The following is an 18692-nucleotide window of genomic DNA, read 5'->3' on the forward strand; positions in this document are numbered from 1 at the left end:
GCAATAAAAAGTGTAAATATATAGATGATCTTTTTGCTAAGGACTTTTTCAGAATTTTGTTGCGTTTTCAATATTTTTACTTGATATCCTTATCGTCCTGAATCGAAAGATCATATCGGCTTTCTACGCTTCAGCTTCATTCTCTCATTTTTATAAAAACAATACATTGTTTATAATATGTTTATAGAGAATCTTTCTCGTATAGAGCTAGTTAGTTGTTCTTGCCCCATTTCTTCTAGTTTGAGTCTCAGCTAGCGTGAGCTGAGAGTTTATATAATAAAGTTACGATGAAATTCATTGAAAAAAGTTCACTTTTTATTATATTCAATTATTGTAAATTTTTACATCTGGCATTAATGAACTTCTTTCCTTGCTCATGTTTAAGGACAATACAAAAACAGTGTATATAACATCTACTAATACAAATATAGTTAACTTGAAAGTATACTTCTAGAGTTAGTGCTATAGTACATGAGATAAAAGAGGAAATGATTGTCTTTTTTTTTTTTTTCTTTTTTTCTTTTTGATTCTTTCTGCAACATGCAGTCTGTACTTGTGTTTTTGTGTGTGCGTGATACTTGCTGTTCTTTTAATTGCTTTATACAAAGAAAACAAAGAGAAAATTTATTAAACTTAATAACTACGGACTAAACGACTAAATTCGTAGGCATTTTACGCAGGCAACGCGAAGCGGAACGTTTGGATTCATTTTAAATAAGCGGCGGAGATCCTTATTTATGCTTACCGAAGCCATAGCCACCGTAGCCTCCGTAACCGTAGCCACCACCATAACCTAAACCACCATAACCTAAACCACCATAACCTATGCCACCCAGAGATATAGCGGGAGCAGCAGCGTATGTTACAGCAGGAGCAGCAGCATAAGAGACGGCAGGAGCAGCGTAGGAAACGGCCGGAGCATACGAAACGGCAGGTGCGGCTGCTACACTTACAGCTGGGGCAGGGGCTGCCACAGCTACTGGAGCTGCAGCTACGCTAACAGCCGGAGCTGCTGCAATTGCGGGAGCAGCGGCAACATAACGAACGGAAGCTGGACTAGAAATGACCTAAGAAAGGGTACAAAAAAGAATGTTCCAAATATAGATTGGAAAAGAGAAGGTAAAATATCAAAGAAGTTTAGGCAAATTACCGATTGGAAAGTAGTGTAACTTGTGGCGACAGGAGCAGCGGCAACGGCCTTAACAGCTACGGGGGCAGCAGCTACCGCCGGGGCAGCGACCGCTTTTACAACAGGAGCTGCGGCGGCATAACTAATGGCAGGTGCGGCATACGATACAGCCGGAGCTGCCGCATATGTCACAGCTGGAGCTGCAGCTACTTTAATTGCTGGAGCAGCGTAACTAACAGCGGGTGCAGCATAACTGACAGCCGGTGCAGCATAACTAACAGCGGGAGCAGCATAACTAACAGAAGGAGCAGCATAACTTACAGCCGGGGCAGCAATGGCAATGCCTCCTCCACCGTAGCCACCGCCGAAGCCGCCATAACCGCCATAGCCGCCGCCGAATAAATGGCCAGGAGCTGCAGTAGTTGCAGCAATAAAGCTGAGCAGGATCTGCGTTTTTAAATCCAATCCAATAAAATTTTTATTTAGTTTTAGATCATTTTTCGGATGCCCATAAGTTGGTGCAGTGAGTATAGTAATATTGCCAAATATCCACAAATATATAGATGTATATATATGTACATATACATATATATGGGAATTTTGAAACTCCGTTTTAACTTTTGGAGCTTGTCCAAAACCAGTTGATGGACGGACGGACACAACTAAATGCATTCCAAATATATATATGTATGTACATATATATATATTGCATATGTAATATATTCCAACAAAAATTCTCGGTACAATTTCGCAAAGTTTGCATACTGAGTTTGTTAGTCAGATGTGAACAGTAACAGGTTCAATTTGAACACAATGCACAAACTCGAGCAGATATTGATCGAAAATGTAACACTGACAATATACCGCGTCTTATGAATGACCAGTATAAAAAGTTATCCTATTCCGTCTATTGATGCAGCCGCGATTAACAATGGGTAAGGCGATGTATTCGCTATGAGCGGAATTATGGACGCTTACTTCTATAAGTTTTTGCTTACTTTCAGGCCAGCGGACCTATAAGTAATATTTTTATCTTAAAATTGATGCATCTCCTAAAAAGATTGGCTAGTTCTTCGCTAAGAGGTATGTTTAAGCTTCTTTCCTCTTAGTGCTCAAAAACTTGTTTCACTTAATAGCCATTATGGACATTTGTTGAATGCTTTGCAAGCATTTTAGAAATTAATCCTTAGTGCTAGAGCAAGAATTGAACGATTTATAACAATAGCCGGTGACATGGACGGATATAGCTGAGTTGATTTAGTAGATCAAGCTACTCTGGACAGTTTCTACGATATAAGCTCGAAATGTTACAAACGGACTGACAAAAAACCAGTTTATCCCATTCCCTCAGTTGTGAGTATAAAAAATATTGCGCTCTTTCTAATTCATGCTCAATGGGATAGGCATCCGAGATTCGTTTCAAAACAAATATAGATCTATTTTTTTTTTTTTTTATATTTTAAAAAATTTCTCTAAAAAAATTATTTATTTATTTATTTATTTATTTATTTTTTTTGTTGTTGTAACACTCAGTATATCTCACCAGAAACTTCATTACGACGTTGTTGTTTTGTAAAAAAAAAATTATTTTTTAAATTATAATTTAATTTAAGGATAATAAGTTTAATTTTTATTTATTTATTTATTTTTTTTAAATTTATTTTCACGCTTTTAGTTTGCTTGCCACTCCTCACACAACTTAACGCTATATCAGGTTAAAAGTAACTGCGTCTCATTGCACGTTATAACGATACTTTTATACAAATGTAAACATTAACAACAAAAATTGTCACTTATTTTAGTACTAATACTAGCAGCTTGCTTTAGTTGTACCACACAGTACGCATAATCATAAAAATTTGTAACGAATTAAATCAAATCAAATACGTTTTTGAAAGAAACGCACAATCACCCCAAAAATATAGAAAAATTATCACACGATCATACACGGCAGAAAATATGTACAAGTACACGGCAAAGGCATGAGTATGCATTTCATGCTTATACAGGTAATACATACGATTCTTGTAATTTGCTTTTACATGTCCATTTGGGAAATCAGTCAGTAAGTAAGTAAATCTAGTTTAGTTAATGTCTACGTTTATAGAATAGTTTGTACGTATGCGCAGTATGCAGTATGATGATGAAGTATCGCATATGAAGTCCATCTACTATATAGTTTGTCAGTTGTGATTGACGTTGGGTGTGCAACGAGCACAGATAACAATTAAAGGGGTTTGTACTTTAAATTGCCTTTTGAGAAATATCGTAAAATATTTATGCTTTTATGGTTATCAGCTTAATTATTATTACATAAGAATTTCAACTTATTTTGGAAAATACAAAACAATTTAAAATGTTTCCACACAAACCATAATTTTCAATAAAGCATTTCACTTATTGTGAGCACTGTGTTCTCCCAATACACCAATGTATCTTGAACGTATACGAATTTTATGATCGCATAGAGTTAATAACTTTTTAGACAGACTGATGTTTTGCTTATCTTTAGCCATATACGTCTATCTCCGTACGCTTTTTGGTCGTTCAAAGTTCACTTATAAACCCACGCACCCATAAATGAAAAGGGCTGGGATACGCTCTTAATTGATGTTCAGAAATCCTATCAAAAATTGCTCTGATCTGGCGGGTAACATACGCGTGATATCTACAAAATTCGAAAGCGAACAGTTTGCTTAAAAAATATTGAGGTTAATGACAGAGATAACGAGTGAAGGAAGTGTCAATTGGTATATGTATGAGTTGAAAGAACAAAATTGTATGTGGAGGGTAGGGATGTATGGTAACGGGAACCGTCTTTTATGGAGTTTCCATTTTTATTCAACTTCTTTTCCGATTAAGGTCCGTACCGCTGAATTATACAGATATGGATTTCATTTACATTTTTTAGTAGATCTATTTATAAATTATTTACGAGAAGTTATATAAGGCCCACGGGAAAGTTACGTCCGCTTCTATGACAACAGTTACCGACAGGTAAGCACAGATTTATTTGGCGCATTTTCGGCTCCCTAGTTTTATTGCTTAATGTATACATAATGACGTAGCAATTTAACTAAAACAAAGTTGATTCAAGTTAGTCTTAAATGTGAAGCAGTAGTGTACCCATGGCTGCTGATAAAGTTCCTTTACCCCTCTGTATTTTATAGGAATTTCGTGAAGGAAGAAATACTACTGAAGCCTGTAGAAATTTATTGAAAGCGGTTGGTGAAGGTGGTCCGAAACACTTGGAACCGGCGATTTCGATCTTTCTGATAAGCCACGTACTGAGCGACCATATTTGACGGGTGACGATGTTGTTACTTTTCTGACATCACCGAAGATCGTAGAAAGCCTTAATTCAGCTCAGTAAACCATTTTGAATCATGTTCGGAAGGTAGCATTGGTGATTTCTATTCTGTGTTATTCCAAAAACGGACGGAATTTTCCGCTAGGCCTTATATGTACACCGGCTTTATTACCGTTCTGGTCTTGTCCGTTTAAATATTGCGACTCAACTCTCTTGACTCTACTCATTTTGTCTTCCTCGAGCAATCTATTTATATAACTTTTTACAACCAAGTTGCCAATACCTAAGTTCACCACAATATTTTTGGGTTAATTCCTTTCTCCGCTAGATGTTCTCCTAATTGTTGTTAAGCCGCCAGCTGTACGAAATAGGTGAAGCAATCATAAATGTTAACCACGTTTTGTGACGCAAGAACAGACAGTGTGAACACAAGAAGAGACTGACGGACATACATATCAAAGAGTTTATTTTATTTTATGTATTTACCCTCAGAAATTCGGATGTTAACAGAAATGTGGGATGAAAATAAAATCGAATTGCCCGCGAAACAACGAACATGCAAAGTGTTACTTAGTTTGAAAAGGTTATCATTCCAGATCAATTCAAATTAAGAGGGCTTTTTACCCATCTTCCCTTGTTTCTACCTATAATCCTTACTGATCACCACCTTTCTCGCAAATGGAAGCATACTATCCCCAAGTTATCGCTCATTTGAAAAAAAAATAAATAAATAATAATTTCAAGTTGAAGATACTAAAACAGTAAAATTTAGGCTAATTATTCTAGGTTCAGCACACATTGTTTAATCTGTTCGACATGTACCTAATGTTGATCAAAAAATATCATTAAAGTCATGAGATTTTATTATATTCTCAATCGCTTTAACAGTTTCATTATGATCTCTATCTCCTTTCGAAATATATCTGAGGATTCGAAAAGACCATTGTATACAGAGCTTCCGGTGACCTTAAGCAAATATTTTTCATTATATATCCCACAAAAAGAAGGCAACCTAATGCATCTGTGCGAGCATTAATGTTAGTGGAAAAAAAATGCAGTTCAAACTGTATGTGTATTTCCCCCCGATTTTCATGAGGTTCCCAAATTTTGGGCTATATATTATAAAACAATACTTGTCGAGAACTTTGCAATGTGCAATAATTCTATATATAAGTTAAGCTTGTCCGTTTGTTTTTAAAAGACACAATCAACCTTCTATAGAAATAATTTTCAAAAAGAGGACGACTTTTAATAAAAATAATACTTTCTATGCGAACTTTTCCAAAATAGTTGATTAAATTGGATAATATTGCGTGAGAAACCCGGTGACATATCCGCTTGCCCAATTCTCCGTACCAAAAAACATAATTTAATTACGATTGGTATGTAGCCGCAGCTGTAGTGGATGCTCGGCAGGCTTACATTCGATCGCTCCTTCCATACGCTGAGATGGGGAACATCGCGTGAATGGCGAGGCATATTAAAAAAAATAACCAGAAAAGTGTGAATGTGTGTTGAGAAATTTTTACGCTCTTTTTTTTCTTCTAGTTGTGTTGCTATGTATCAGGTTTATGTGGGAGAAAGAGAGCTAAGGAAAGCATCGTAATTACTTTCCTGTTAACCTATTATATAAAAAATTATTTACATTATTTTCATCTATGTACGCAACATTTAAAGAAAACGAAAAAACCTGGGCAACCAATTTAGCCAAGCTAGTGCGTAGTAGCAGCGAAACGCTGCTGGGATAAATAGTTTTTAGTTCGGAATTTAACAAAGCAAAATCAGTTAAACAGGAAATTTGATACAATTGACCAAAACAACAGAAGAAAGCAGAGACGAATAAAGAGAGAGAGAGAAAATTTTTTGGTAATGAAATGAAACACAACGTGCCTGGATGACAAGTTAGGTTTGCTTGAGTTTTCAAACAACTTTCTTTAGCTTACATATCCAAAATTTGTCGGGCTTTTATTATGGCTCTAATGTATCGCGCACGTACGAATACAACATAAGTAAGAAAATTTCTTGTTTATATCTACCACGATCTAAGACGATCGATACTTATTGGCTTTATTGTGTCAGGCGCACATATGAAATACTCGTAGATAATAGAAAAGGATAGACGGCTAAATAAAATTCAACCGCATTCGCCTACACATTTAGATGCTGAAACCGAGTCAGAAGGTAGGTATAATCTTATTTGTTGCCTACTGGAGTTAAAATTTTAAAGGGACTTGATCCGCCGATAAACATATCTATTTTAGTCAAATTATTTTAATTTCAACTCCCAATCTGTCTTTGTATATCAGTAATAATAAAACAAGGGTAAGGCCGATTATTAAATTCATTCATTTTCGTCAGAAAGAAAAGTTCAGTCTTTAATATATGGTGATGAGAATTGACCCATAATAGTAATTTCAGGCAAAAATACGCCTTGTCTTGTTAGACAATATGGTGCACGGCATTTGAATCGGCCTAGCCCAACTATAATGTTCTTACTTGTTTCGCCATAAAGAACTAAAACTTGGACTTTTTCGGGCTACTTTTCGTGTGGACCCTTGCATACGGTGAAGTCCAAAAAGTAGACCTATGTGATTCACATTTTCGACGGTTCATTTTTATGTTATATCGCTATCAAGGACCTATCTTGATCATAAAATGTTATACATTAAGCCTATTTGCTAAAGGGATTGCTATTAGTGAGTACGAGTATATGAACTACGAACCCAAAAATAGACATAAGGCATAGACATAAGACATAGACATTCATATTGGATCAAACTACTATATCAAAACTTCTTCTATGTACAAATCTTCAACATAAGCTATTTACAGTTACACCTCTTGGAAATATAAGGATTTATTTCGTGTTCAAATATAGACCTACTGGATCCAAATTTGCAGAGTTGAAAGTGTCCATCAAAGGTTCACATTAAATAAAAGTTTCTTGTGTGTAATGAGCGTTAAATAAAGTGGCACAAAAAAAAAACTAAGGCAATTTATTGTTAACGGTGCATAGATAAAATATTCACTTTCATAGTAATTATGAACGTTAGGTTCATTGGAGAAAAAATCTATCATTTTTAATGTAAATTTCAAAGTTTTTCATTATTTGCGGCAAAGCTTTTCATTATTTGTTATTGTAAGACACAAATTATTGACAAAAATATTTCGAAATTTTTATTTTTTTGGTTTTTCCATCTTCACCTACTGGGAGCGTACCTGTGCACGAATAGACTACATTTTCAACTATGTCTTTTTCTTCTTTGCACCAATATAAGAATTATGGACATACGGACAGAAGGTGGTATTTCTGCTCTGGACAAAGTTACTTTACTCCTTACATTAGTAATACGCATGATAGTGCGGAAAATAATAGGTCTGCTCAGAAAATTTGAGGTTATGTTTTCATATTTCAATTTAATTTCATCAAGAAATTTTTCCTGCAAATTGCAAATTGCTTCTGTTCGACATCTTAGAAGCTAACAGCTTATAAAGCAGTTTAGCCAATGTAGAAGCAGCTACGAATTATTTAGCCTACTTAGGGTTCGTAGCAAGAATTTAAATAAGATTCGCAACCTAATCGATGTTTGTGACTCCATACTTAGTGTAATGTTAACATTGCCTAGATGATAATAATTAGTGGAAATGGATTTAGCATGACTACTAATAAATGTTGATTTATTGAACTTTCAAAACCCAGTGCAAAAAGCAAAAGGATTGTGCTCAAGAATTTTTTAATTACCTCTTACTGATATATAAATTTATGAATGTAGATATAACTACTTTTGGCTAAGTCTAGTGGTGTTACTCATAATGTTGAATTATTGTCGTTCGTATTGTTGTTAACACATATCCTAATTTAACTGATATTTATTTAGTTAAATTGAAAAATGGGAAAATAAAAAAATTTACACATCAGATTGATCCCATTCGAATAAACCACGGAACGGGAATAAGCGAATATACAACGACTGCGCACCGTTTTCTGCAGCTGAGCACTTGTCTAAAGCACTTACCGGATGTCCTTGTAAGGCGACTCTTAAAGGATTCGTATGATTGAAAATGCGATCTTGATCGGTACTGACCTTAAGTTAAAAATAGTTATTAAATACAAAATTTTGTTTTGCATAAATTAAAAATTTATTACAAATTTTTTTTGTTTACGATTATTTTGCCACATTATTGAAGGAATAATTGAAATAAATATGTTTACAAAAGCATATAGTTGCTGCCAAGTAATGGTTATCTCGAGCTTGCAACCAGTGAACGGCTAATTTTGTTATTGTTATTGTTTTTGTTCGTGCAATTCAGAAGCAATGAGAAATTTTTTTCTTAATATTATTTAAAAAATAACAAAAATTTTAAATGACTAAATAAAAAAGATAATATGGATTATAACGAAAAAAATTTAATGGCGACTATCATTCGGAGAAAGGATTGGCTTTGGAGATTTCTTAATGTTTTCCATATCCGCCATACGAGTAAGCGACAGCTGGAGCAGCAGCATAAGTGACAGCCGGTGCGGAATGATATGAAACAGCAGGTGCGGCATGATATGAAACCGCAGGTGCGGCAGCAGCGTATGTGACAGCTGGGGCGGCAGCAGCATATGTGACGGCCGGGGCGGCATATTTAACGACAGCAGGTGCGGCAGCAGCGTATGTGACAGCCGGAGCAGCGTATTTAACGACAGCAGGTGCAGCAGCTACAGCGGGGGCGGCAGCAACTGCATATTTCACAGCAGTCGGATGTGAGACAACCTGAAATACGAACAATTGTAAATAAATTCTCATTCAATTTAGATCTTCAAAGTTTAAAGGCTACAAGTCCGTTAAGTCCGGCGGGCAACAATGATGGCTGTGCAGAGAAATGGTCGCAAATGTATACAGATTTCAAAAAACAGTTATTTTTCTTTTTTATAATTACGTTATGTAAAAAAAAAAAAAAAAAAAATTGCTCAGATCATAATTTGAATTGAATACGAATCTATTAACTATATAGTTAAATCCAGGTGTCTATGTAGCGCATTTTTTCCAATATACTTTTGGATTTTAAAATTCATTGCTTACCGATTGGAAACTTGAGTAACTAGTAGCGGCTGGAGCAGCAACAGCCTTAACGGCTACCGCTGGAGCTGCAGCTACGGTTTTTACAACAGTTGGAGCCGCAGCAGCATATGTTACCGCAGGAGCGGCAGCATAGGTAACTGCTGGAGCGGCGGCTACGGTCTTAACAACAGCCGGCGCAGCTGCAGCGTAGCTGACAGCAGGAGCTGCATAAGCGAAACCTCCATCGTGGCCATCAGCAAACAAATGACCAGGAGCAGCAACAGCTGCAGCAAATAGAGCGCAAAGGATCTAAAAATTCAACACATTTACACTTTTTTCCTTTCAAAGCGTTTTAAGGCTCAAATAATTTTGTTATATATATATATATATATGCATGTATATGTATATAAAATTTTTTTCTTTTTAAAATTTTTCCTGGCTCACCAAAAATTTCATGTTGCCTTTTTTTTTTTTTTTTGTTTATTAAAATTTATTAAATAATTTTGTTTTTATTAAACCAACTGCACGTCACCTAAAACGCGTTATGAATAACTGTGTTCGTTAGGTGTTATGACCATATCTTATATACAGGCATCTCAATGTGCTTCACAAACTTCAACTTTAACTTTAGCCGAAAAACTTTTCAAGTATTTATTACAAAAGTACTTGAGTATACTTTTTTTGTAATTTTTTTTTTTTTCTTCTCTTTATTCAACAGAATATTTTTCGATATAATTTAGAAGAAAAACAGAAAATGCTCAATCATGTTGAAAAAAAAAGAAAAAAAGAACGATATAGTTCGCATCATTCAAAATTTAGTTGCAATGAATTTAGATATCGTGGTTAAGTACTTCACTCTGCCCGCTTCTACGTAATTGTTGAGTTCAGGTTAAATGGAAAATCTTTAAAGTTAAATGAGTCTTATCAAATTGCTCTCTCTCTCTCTCTCTCTCTCTCTTCGTTTCTCTCTTTTTATCAAACGTTCTCTTGTTTCTTTGGGAGCTTGTGACCAGAGTTTAGATGATGCTTTTTGAATGCATTCAGGTTAGATGAACACAAGGGAAGGAAACTTATGCTGAAAACTTGAATATTTACTATACATATATGTATACATATATATATATATTATTTTTTTTTATATATGTTCAGTCTGTAACAGAAAAATGTTTGACTTTCAAATATTTATTTGCAAAATCGTATATATTTTTTCCTTTTTTTGCAAATTGTACTGGATTGATCTGTGATTTGGACCTCGAACCTGTTCAACTTTTTTGTGACAAGAGAGTGTTATGATTGCCCCTCCGGACATTAAACAAAGACATTTATAATTTAATGTCCAAAAGTTTGGTAAGTGAACGAAAGGGAATCAATGAAGGCTGCGCAGGCATTTGATTTTGTTATGCTCATTTGACGTTAATTATCCTTAAGAGATAGCATGACTTTTAGGCGATCGTGCAGTTGATATTTCTTTCCAGTAATCTTTACCTTATTATCTAGATAAGGACGCAAACTGCTTCATTTGATGCTCTTCGGCGAACGATTCCTGTGATATTTCTTAGCTGACCATCGCTTTATACCTTGGAAAAATTTTTCAATTTGACGCCATTTTCCCCTGGCGGATATAAGGTCCTCTTTTTTATTCTCTTTGTCGAATGACTCGCTTTCAGAGCAACGCATTATATTGCGAGGACATACTAAATTTAATGTGGGAAAGAGACTGTAAAGTTCTGAGGAAAAAACCAATTTTTCTATTGACATTGAATCGTCAAGGAAATGTGAGAGAAGATTCCCAAGAAAACCACCCGGAAAAATTTTTTTTTTCTTGGATATTCTACGTTTTTTCTCCACGCGCTCTGAAAAGATCGCCTGAAGTCGAGTGAATTTCCGCCGTGAAGTTATAATCCAATATTTCAAATTTTGATTTCTGACTTCTCCAATACTCGAATAGAAGTCTTCAGAGATTGTTTAGGGTTATTTTGCAATATTTGTAAATAAAAATATCTAAGCGTAGCTTTAAATAGACGGCCGCTTAAAACGTAAAAGGCTGAATACGAGTGCTTTTGCTAAGAGATTACAAAATTTTGGGAACAAGTTTTTGATGTTAGTTAAGAATTTTCCTATAGAACTACATACTCTCTTGGAGCTTTCCCTTTTTGCTTGAATTTTTATCAGAATCTCTAAAATAACATTCTAATGGGAAGGACGTGTGATAAATTTGATAAGTAAATCTGAATGTTGCTTCCCTAACTATAGAAGTAGGCCAGACCAAGTGCTTTTTTTCAGATTAAAGATGCCCCGCAAGACTGGCTTTGTTGTTGCCGGTGCTTTTAGTGTTTTTCAAGAGTATTTTTTTCGGTTAAAAAGTTCAATATATGCTTAATCATTTTTTTATTAACTTATACTTCCTTTCCATTCAAACAAAATTCTCTATTTAGGTTGTCACAGCAGCATTCCCCCTTGAGTGCAATGTCGTTACTGTGCCATGGATGACATAATTCTGAAGTAATCAACAGTTTTTATACTCAAAACCATTGTTACTGCTTGGAGCAGCTTATAGAGCTTGTAAAGCGAAATAAGAAGAAGTGGCACTTTACTTTATGTCTCTCTCCAAGGTATCAGTTGCTTTATTTTTTGACCATTTGCACCCAAATGAAATTTTAAAATGATTTAAACCCGACATAACATATTTAAAACTCAATCCTTTTCTTACTCGATAATCGGGAAGGAAAAGCATGTGAAACATTCAAAAACTCCGCCTTTTATTTGCATCAACAAAGTGCTATCTAACAGTAATTATTGTTTCAAAATTTAATTTTAAGAGTTTCATTGATCCTATTAGATCAAGTGAAATCTAAAAAATATTTATATGAAAATAGATTAATTTTACAGATTAGTACAGGATTTATAGTATATGCTGGTTTTAATTTTTTATTAAAATCCCATTAAAGCCCGTAAAAAATGTTGGTCTTGATCAGTTGATTAATATTAAAAATAAAAAAACAAATTAGAACAGTATAGTCGAGCTAGGCCGATGTTTAAATCCCCTACATCACATTGTCTAACAAAATTCTTGTTTTTGCCATAGAATTCAAAAATTATACATATATATATATTCTATATTAAAAATTAGACGTCTTTGCAAATAAACGCTTAATTTCCGTAAGAATGCTAGCACCCAAGAGGTTAAAAAATTGAGGTACATGTTCAAAATTCAGCACAGTTAATTTTTATATCAAACTAGTATTATGGATCAATCTTCATCATAAAATATTACATCTTATACCTTTCTGCTCTAAAGAATCAAAATTTTCGGGAAAATCCTTATAAAGGCAAGAGTCCAAAAATGGCCGCACGTGATCCAAATTTAGTAGAGTTAATTTTTGTATCAAATTACTATTATGGGTTAATTGTCATTATAACATAGTATTATTCGGACGTTTCTATCCTATCAAACTACGTTCGTGAGGATACTTATATAGGGTGGCATCTCAAAAACATAGGCCGAGATTGTCCAAATTTTGTACAGTTAATTTTTTTTAACTTATATAACTGCGATGATCTTATTTTCATCATGAAGCATCTGTGATATGAACTTAGGTGTTCGTTATGTGAGAGAGGATTCAAAAAATTGCTTCAGCTAGTCAAAAGTTCTCACACCAATGCCGCTTTTGTCGAGAAATTATGAAAATTCAAATTTTTTCTTTATAACAACTTTTCAAAATCGGGCGTTATATTGAAAGTAATTGAAAAAGTGGACCAACCTAGCCTTTCAATGGTGTTTACCCTTGGGTCGAAACACGTCAGTGTACCTAATTTCATCCAAATTGTCGCAAAAGTTGCGATCTGCAGCTTGAACACAAATTTGCACAGATAGATATCGGACAGACGGGCAGACAGAGAGACAGGGGACTGGGCTAATAAAACGTGGGTCTATCTTTAGCTCTTATGGGTATTACAAACGTTCGCATAAATTTGATATAGCCTGTACCACAATTGGTGTAGGGTGGAAGTAGAAGGTAATAATTAATGTAACCTATACCCACCATAACATTTATAGAAAGTGTGGATTTTTATATCCTACACCTCTTGTGTGGTCCAAAGTTTATGCGAAAGTATACAGCAGCCAGAAGAACTCCTTTTATTATACCGATTTTGAATCTATCCAAGCTCGCCTGTCTGTCTGTCTGTCATGTGTTCAACCTACAGGTCGCAATTTTTGAGAAATTTTAATGAAATTTGCTACACTGGTGTGCATTGGCCCAAAGTTCAGATCGGACCCATTTCCCCATTTCCCTTATAACGCCCTATTTTTGGATAACTGTAGAGTGACGTTGCGTCTGGGAAAGAGAGAGAGTTATGTTTCCTATAAGAGAATACTAAGCAGATTGAGTTATGGAAATAGAACTTTGTCTTGTTTTTTAAGTGTCTGTCCAGTTTCAAAACTTTAGGTGAAACCGCTGCACGTCATTCAAAATAATATAATAACCGTGCTAAATGAAATATTTCTTAATTCAAAAGGTCTTTTAAAAATGAAATATGAATTGCGCCCACAGGTTTACAAGGGTGTTAAAAGAGGTTAAATTGATGCCATAAACTTTAGGTCAGTACATACTGTAATTAAAAGGATTTTAAACTTTAATTAATATCACTGCCATAAGCTGTTATTAATCCATCTAAATATTAAAACAAAATTGTTTCTTAATTTTTTTCAAATTTTGCATTGAATTGACCGTCAAATGCGAAACTGGTCTTAGCTTTTAAAGAGATGTCGCAACATTGAGGCGTTTACTTAAGTCTGTTCCCCATACAATAACTGTGTTGGTCTTATAAACTATATGTAGTTTGCACTTAAACATCAATCGAATGCCTTGTTAAACTAGACTTAATACAAAATTCGCAACACCGGAATCACCATAATTGCTAACAGAAATTGAAAGAAAAAAAAATATTTTTTTTTTTCTTTTTTTTTTTTGTTAACCACTTGACCGAAGCAATATATTCGTTCGTAGTGCAACGTTACAAAAAAAAAAAAAAATCGCAATTTAAAATTAAAGTTAGACGTTGGACGAAAATAACAAAATCTATCTTTCAACTGAATGAATAGATTAAATGATTGCTTTAGAAACTTAAGGCCAAACGCGATGATAAATTACTGAAAAACTATTTATTAAAGAAAAAAACATTTTCAACCAAAAAAAAAAAAAAAAAGAAAAAGAAAACGGAAAAAAAAAATTAATCTACATTTATATTTAGGCTTTGGTAAATTGAAATAATTGCTGGCCAAGAAACACAAGTCTTGCAAAGATTATAAGCACATTTCGTTTTAGTCTCGATTTGTAGGTTTTTCCCGCAGCAGAAAAATGCGAAAAATCTTTTATTACATTTACCAAATATGTGATCTCGTAAGCTGGCTACAATTAAGTTAATTTCTCTAAAATATTTTTTATTTCCAAAATTAGTGTAACATTTCTTCGCGTTGATATTTTACGCAATAAGCCCCACAGGATTTGGATAGCATTTCAATAATTCAATTGCAGCGAATACAAGTAAACCATAAATTTTTCAATTTCGATATCAATCTACCATAAAACCATACATTATGTGCTCTTTGACGCAGAATGAGTAGAATAAATCAAGATTGAAATATTGGCCTAAAATACGAATGAACTGTCTTTGACGCTTTGGATTGAATGGGCAGCCTAAGGAATATTTTTCAAAAATCCCGTACGTATGCTGTTCACTTGTCAGTTTTTTTTTTTTGCGTTTCGTGGCCATGCATTGCAACATGCAATCAAACGTGGACTACTTTGACCAAAAAGTACCGATTCCTTTACAATGGAATTGCGCAGACTTATCCACACGAGCGGGAGTTTTTCCTTAGTTAGCAGCAAACTAACTGACATCTTTTTCATTATTAGTGTTTTCAGTAGGTAATGTCATAAGATTCTATTCGTTTTACCAGGAAATGAAGCACAGCACATCCGGTCGTCAAGGGATTCAGGCCTAAGACAATAGAGTTTGTTAGTCTTTATTGTAAGTGCAACTGGCGAAGGGCGCTATCTTAGCGACACGTCGCTCTCATCTCTGACATCAATTTCAGGCTAAATAACGGTAAAGCAATTTTTTCATTCCAACGGCAGCATTTTTAAGAAAATCTGCACGAATTACATCATCAGTCTCAAAACAGGGCCCAAACTAAAGTTGATCGCGGTGGGACATTATTCTTTTGGGCTTAGCCTGCTTACATATCAGCTGGCAGGGTAACATCTCGCACCGTTTTACCTAATACATGTTCGCATTTATTTTTATACCCCACACTAGTTAAGCTAGTGCGGATGTATGTAACACTCAGAACGGCTTAAAATAGATCTGCCTTTTATTATATCGATCGATTCAAAATCATTTGCTAAATGGATCTAAGCCTGTATGCCCGTCTGTCCCCCTCCCCGTCTGTTCATGTATTCACCTGTCCGTCTGCCCATGTATTTTTGAGTTCAAGGTGCAAGTCGCATTTTGTGAGATATTTTGATGTAATTTGGTAAACAGGCGTACACTGGCCCAAGGAGGAACGCTTTTTGAAAACGGTTCTGATTGGTCTACTTTTTCGACCAGTCCTTATACAGTGGCCCATTCTGAAAAGTCATTATATAGAAAAAATCTTGCACTTTTCCAAATTTCTCAGCAAATGTGACCAAGCAATAGTATTTCGGCATTCTAAATTGGTGCGGAAACTTCGGATCGGCTGGGGCAATTTTTTGAATCATCTTTTGATCATTCTTACGTAAACTGAAGTTTTCTAGGGTGAAAAGGTCGAATTTGCAACATTTCATCCTAAAAATTCACTCATAATAGTAAATTGACAAAGTAATCAAACTTACCAAATGTGGACCACGTAAATCTATTTTTTGCATGCCACCACCTCTAAGGATTCTTTTCAAACATAAATCCTTATATGCCAAAAAAGCCCAATTGTTAAATATTTGTTATGAAAGTTTTTAATAGTAATTTAATATAAAAATGAAGTGGACCTAATTTGAATGAGATAGGTCTATTTCTAGGCCCTCCCAATATAAGATATCCCATGAGTACTAAGCCCTTCGCAAAAAGGTTTAATTTTTAATATATTATGATGAAAATTAATTCATAGTTGCGTTTCAGATCCCAACATATATAGGCGCTGTTACGAAGCGCGAACTCTTCCAAGGAGGGAAAATGTGATCTTCCAAAATGCGGGCCTTCACGAAAACTATGGTTTTCCATGTCCTTTTTGGTATATTATTATTAACACGAACGAATAACTGCAGTAGGCGAAGTGGAAGGATATTTAATAGTCGACGTTGCCCGAGTACAATAATCATGTTTTGATAAGGAGTTTTCAGAACATGAACGAAGGGGGCCAATATTCATCAAAATTAATTATCTTATTAAGGATCTTATTATTCTCTCTTTATTTTTACTCTATAATGGTAAAAATTTCACTTTGCTACCATATAAGTGCTTTCTTCTCACGAGAATCCTGATAACCTGCGATCGAATAAAGAACATAAAGTTACGTAGTCCAAGCTTGCTATAGTTAATTTTGATGTCAAATCACTATCGTCATAACATATTGAAAACTAAACTTTCTGGTTTAATTTTTGTATGAACAATCATACGGGAAGCGATCAATATGTCCAATCCAAAAGTTTTTCCATCGAGTTACTAGGCCAGGAAATCATTCTAAAACGATCTGTATAAGAAAATGTGAGGCTGTCTTAAATCTATCCGGCTTTTGCATGCATCTTTATAATCTTCACATATCCTGTACCACAAGTGGTTTTGCGCGTTATCGTGGCGTTTCTCGGGCATTTCCCGCACCCACTTCGCGAGTGTATCACGAATGAATTTGAAAAACTTCCCAATTTTTAAAGGAAAACGAGAACTTTAAGAGGAAAAATTTATATGAAATGAACAGAATATCTCTTCTTGCCAACACGCGTCGCTAATTAACCTTTGCTAACCTTCTTGAACGCAGTTGCCACTTTCCAACAAAATACTCTGAGAGGCGTCAAAACGTTTATTTAAACCTTGTTTCGTTTCTTCCATGTATTAATGATCTCTCTTTCATTCGTGATGAAATTATTGCATGCCTTCACATACGAGAACAGATTTAAATTATTCTCCTCCTTCAACCTAAGATCGTCCTGCACGATTTCCAAACTGCTTTAAATAATTTTGTAAGCCTGCGGGGCTCATCAAATATTAAGACATTAAACCACAAGATTTGCTCGCTAATTAGACCTGTATCGGTTTTAAGTAAATTAGACGCTGTTGAACCATTACGTTGTCTGGACTTGCTTCGCTTTAGTGAACATTTCGAAATATGCACGAATAAATATACTCTTGTGCGTAAGGGTTGGCTCTAGAGAACTCGGCAATTCGTTTATTGCCCAAAAAAAAAAAAGAGTCTTACTGTTATCCCTTGCCTGTATTATCCTCATTGCTGCTCGTTGCTATCGGACGAAAATAGGTTTATAGGTGTAACACTTCTGGGGAAGCGCATATTTATCGTGGGGATCTGCGTTTTAGCAGCGCTTAGCAAATGGTGTTATTGGCGTTTTATAAATAATAAAATGAGCTCCTTTCAAGAGTTTTTCACTTCATAAAGCTTATATAATGGACTTATAGTAAATGATATAAGACTTAATGTTTTCCTTGGATTCGCTACACACTATCAACTCAACAATCGATTCTCTTTAATACATGCATTTTGGTCGACATCGTACTTAACCAAAAATTCTAAATCTTTATTGTCGTGTAAAAGTTCGTTAACATAATAGATTTTGTTCACTTTGCTCATTTCTCTTCCTCTCTATCCCTCTTTCAAGGTCTCTCTTTTTCTGCCCCTATTTACCCACCAATGTTTTGTTTTTAAAATTTTTCTTTTTATTTGCTTGACCTGGAGTTGCGAATTCGCACTTAGAAGAGAAATTCAAAAATTTTTCTGAGAAAATGATTAACCGAGAATTCGCCTTGGCGTACGCCCACAGAAGTCATTGATTTTTGAGAGTGTACTTAAAAGAAACCGCAACTGGAAGACACAGCATCTAATAGGTACAATCAAGAAAAATTGATTTTAAAAACAATTTCTATTTAAATATTTTGTTAGAAAAAGAATTCGTCGGCAAATCGATCGCAGATTGAGAAAATTTTAATTTATCCAAAA

The 18692-nt window shown here is 34.8% G+C and overlaps 1 protein-coding gene across 1 annotated transcript; it reads right to left on the bottom strand.

The window, feature by feature from the left end:
- Positions 1 to 539: 539 nt before the first annotated feature.
- On the bottom strand, positions 540 to 9966 carry LOC119636329 (ice-structuring glycoprotein-like). The gene is made up of 6 exons (XM_038031631.1): positions 9932 to 9966; positions 9509 to 9796; positions 8906 to 9199; positions 8456 to 8524; positions 1151 to 1576; positions 540 to 1067 (listed from the first exon to the last, which is right to left on the bottom strand). The coding sequence occupies exons 1-6, from the start codon at positions 9941 to 9943 to the stop codon at positions 732 to 734; spliced, it is 1425 nt and encodes a 474-aa protein (XP_037887559.1). The 5' UTR covers positions 9944 to 9966; the 3' UTR covers positions 540 to 731.
- Positions 9967 to 18692: the final 8726 nt, after the last annotated feature.

Source organism: Glossina fuscipes, unplaced genomic scaffold (assembly GCF_014805625.2).
Source record: "Glossina fuscipes isolate IAEA_lab_2018 unplaced genomic scaffold, Yale_Gfus_2 28, whole genome shotgun sequence".
Taxonomy (NCBI): domain Eukaryota; kingdom Metazoa; phylum Arthropoda; class Insecta; order Diptera; family Glossinidae; genus Glossina; species Glossina fuscipes.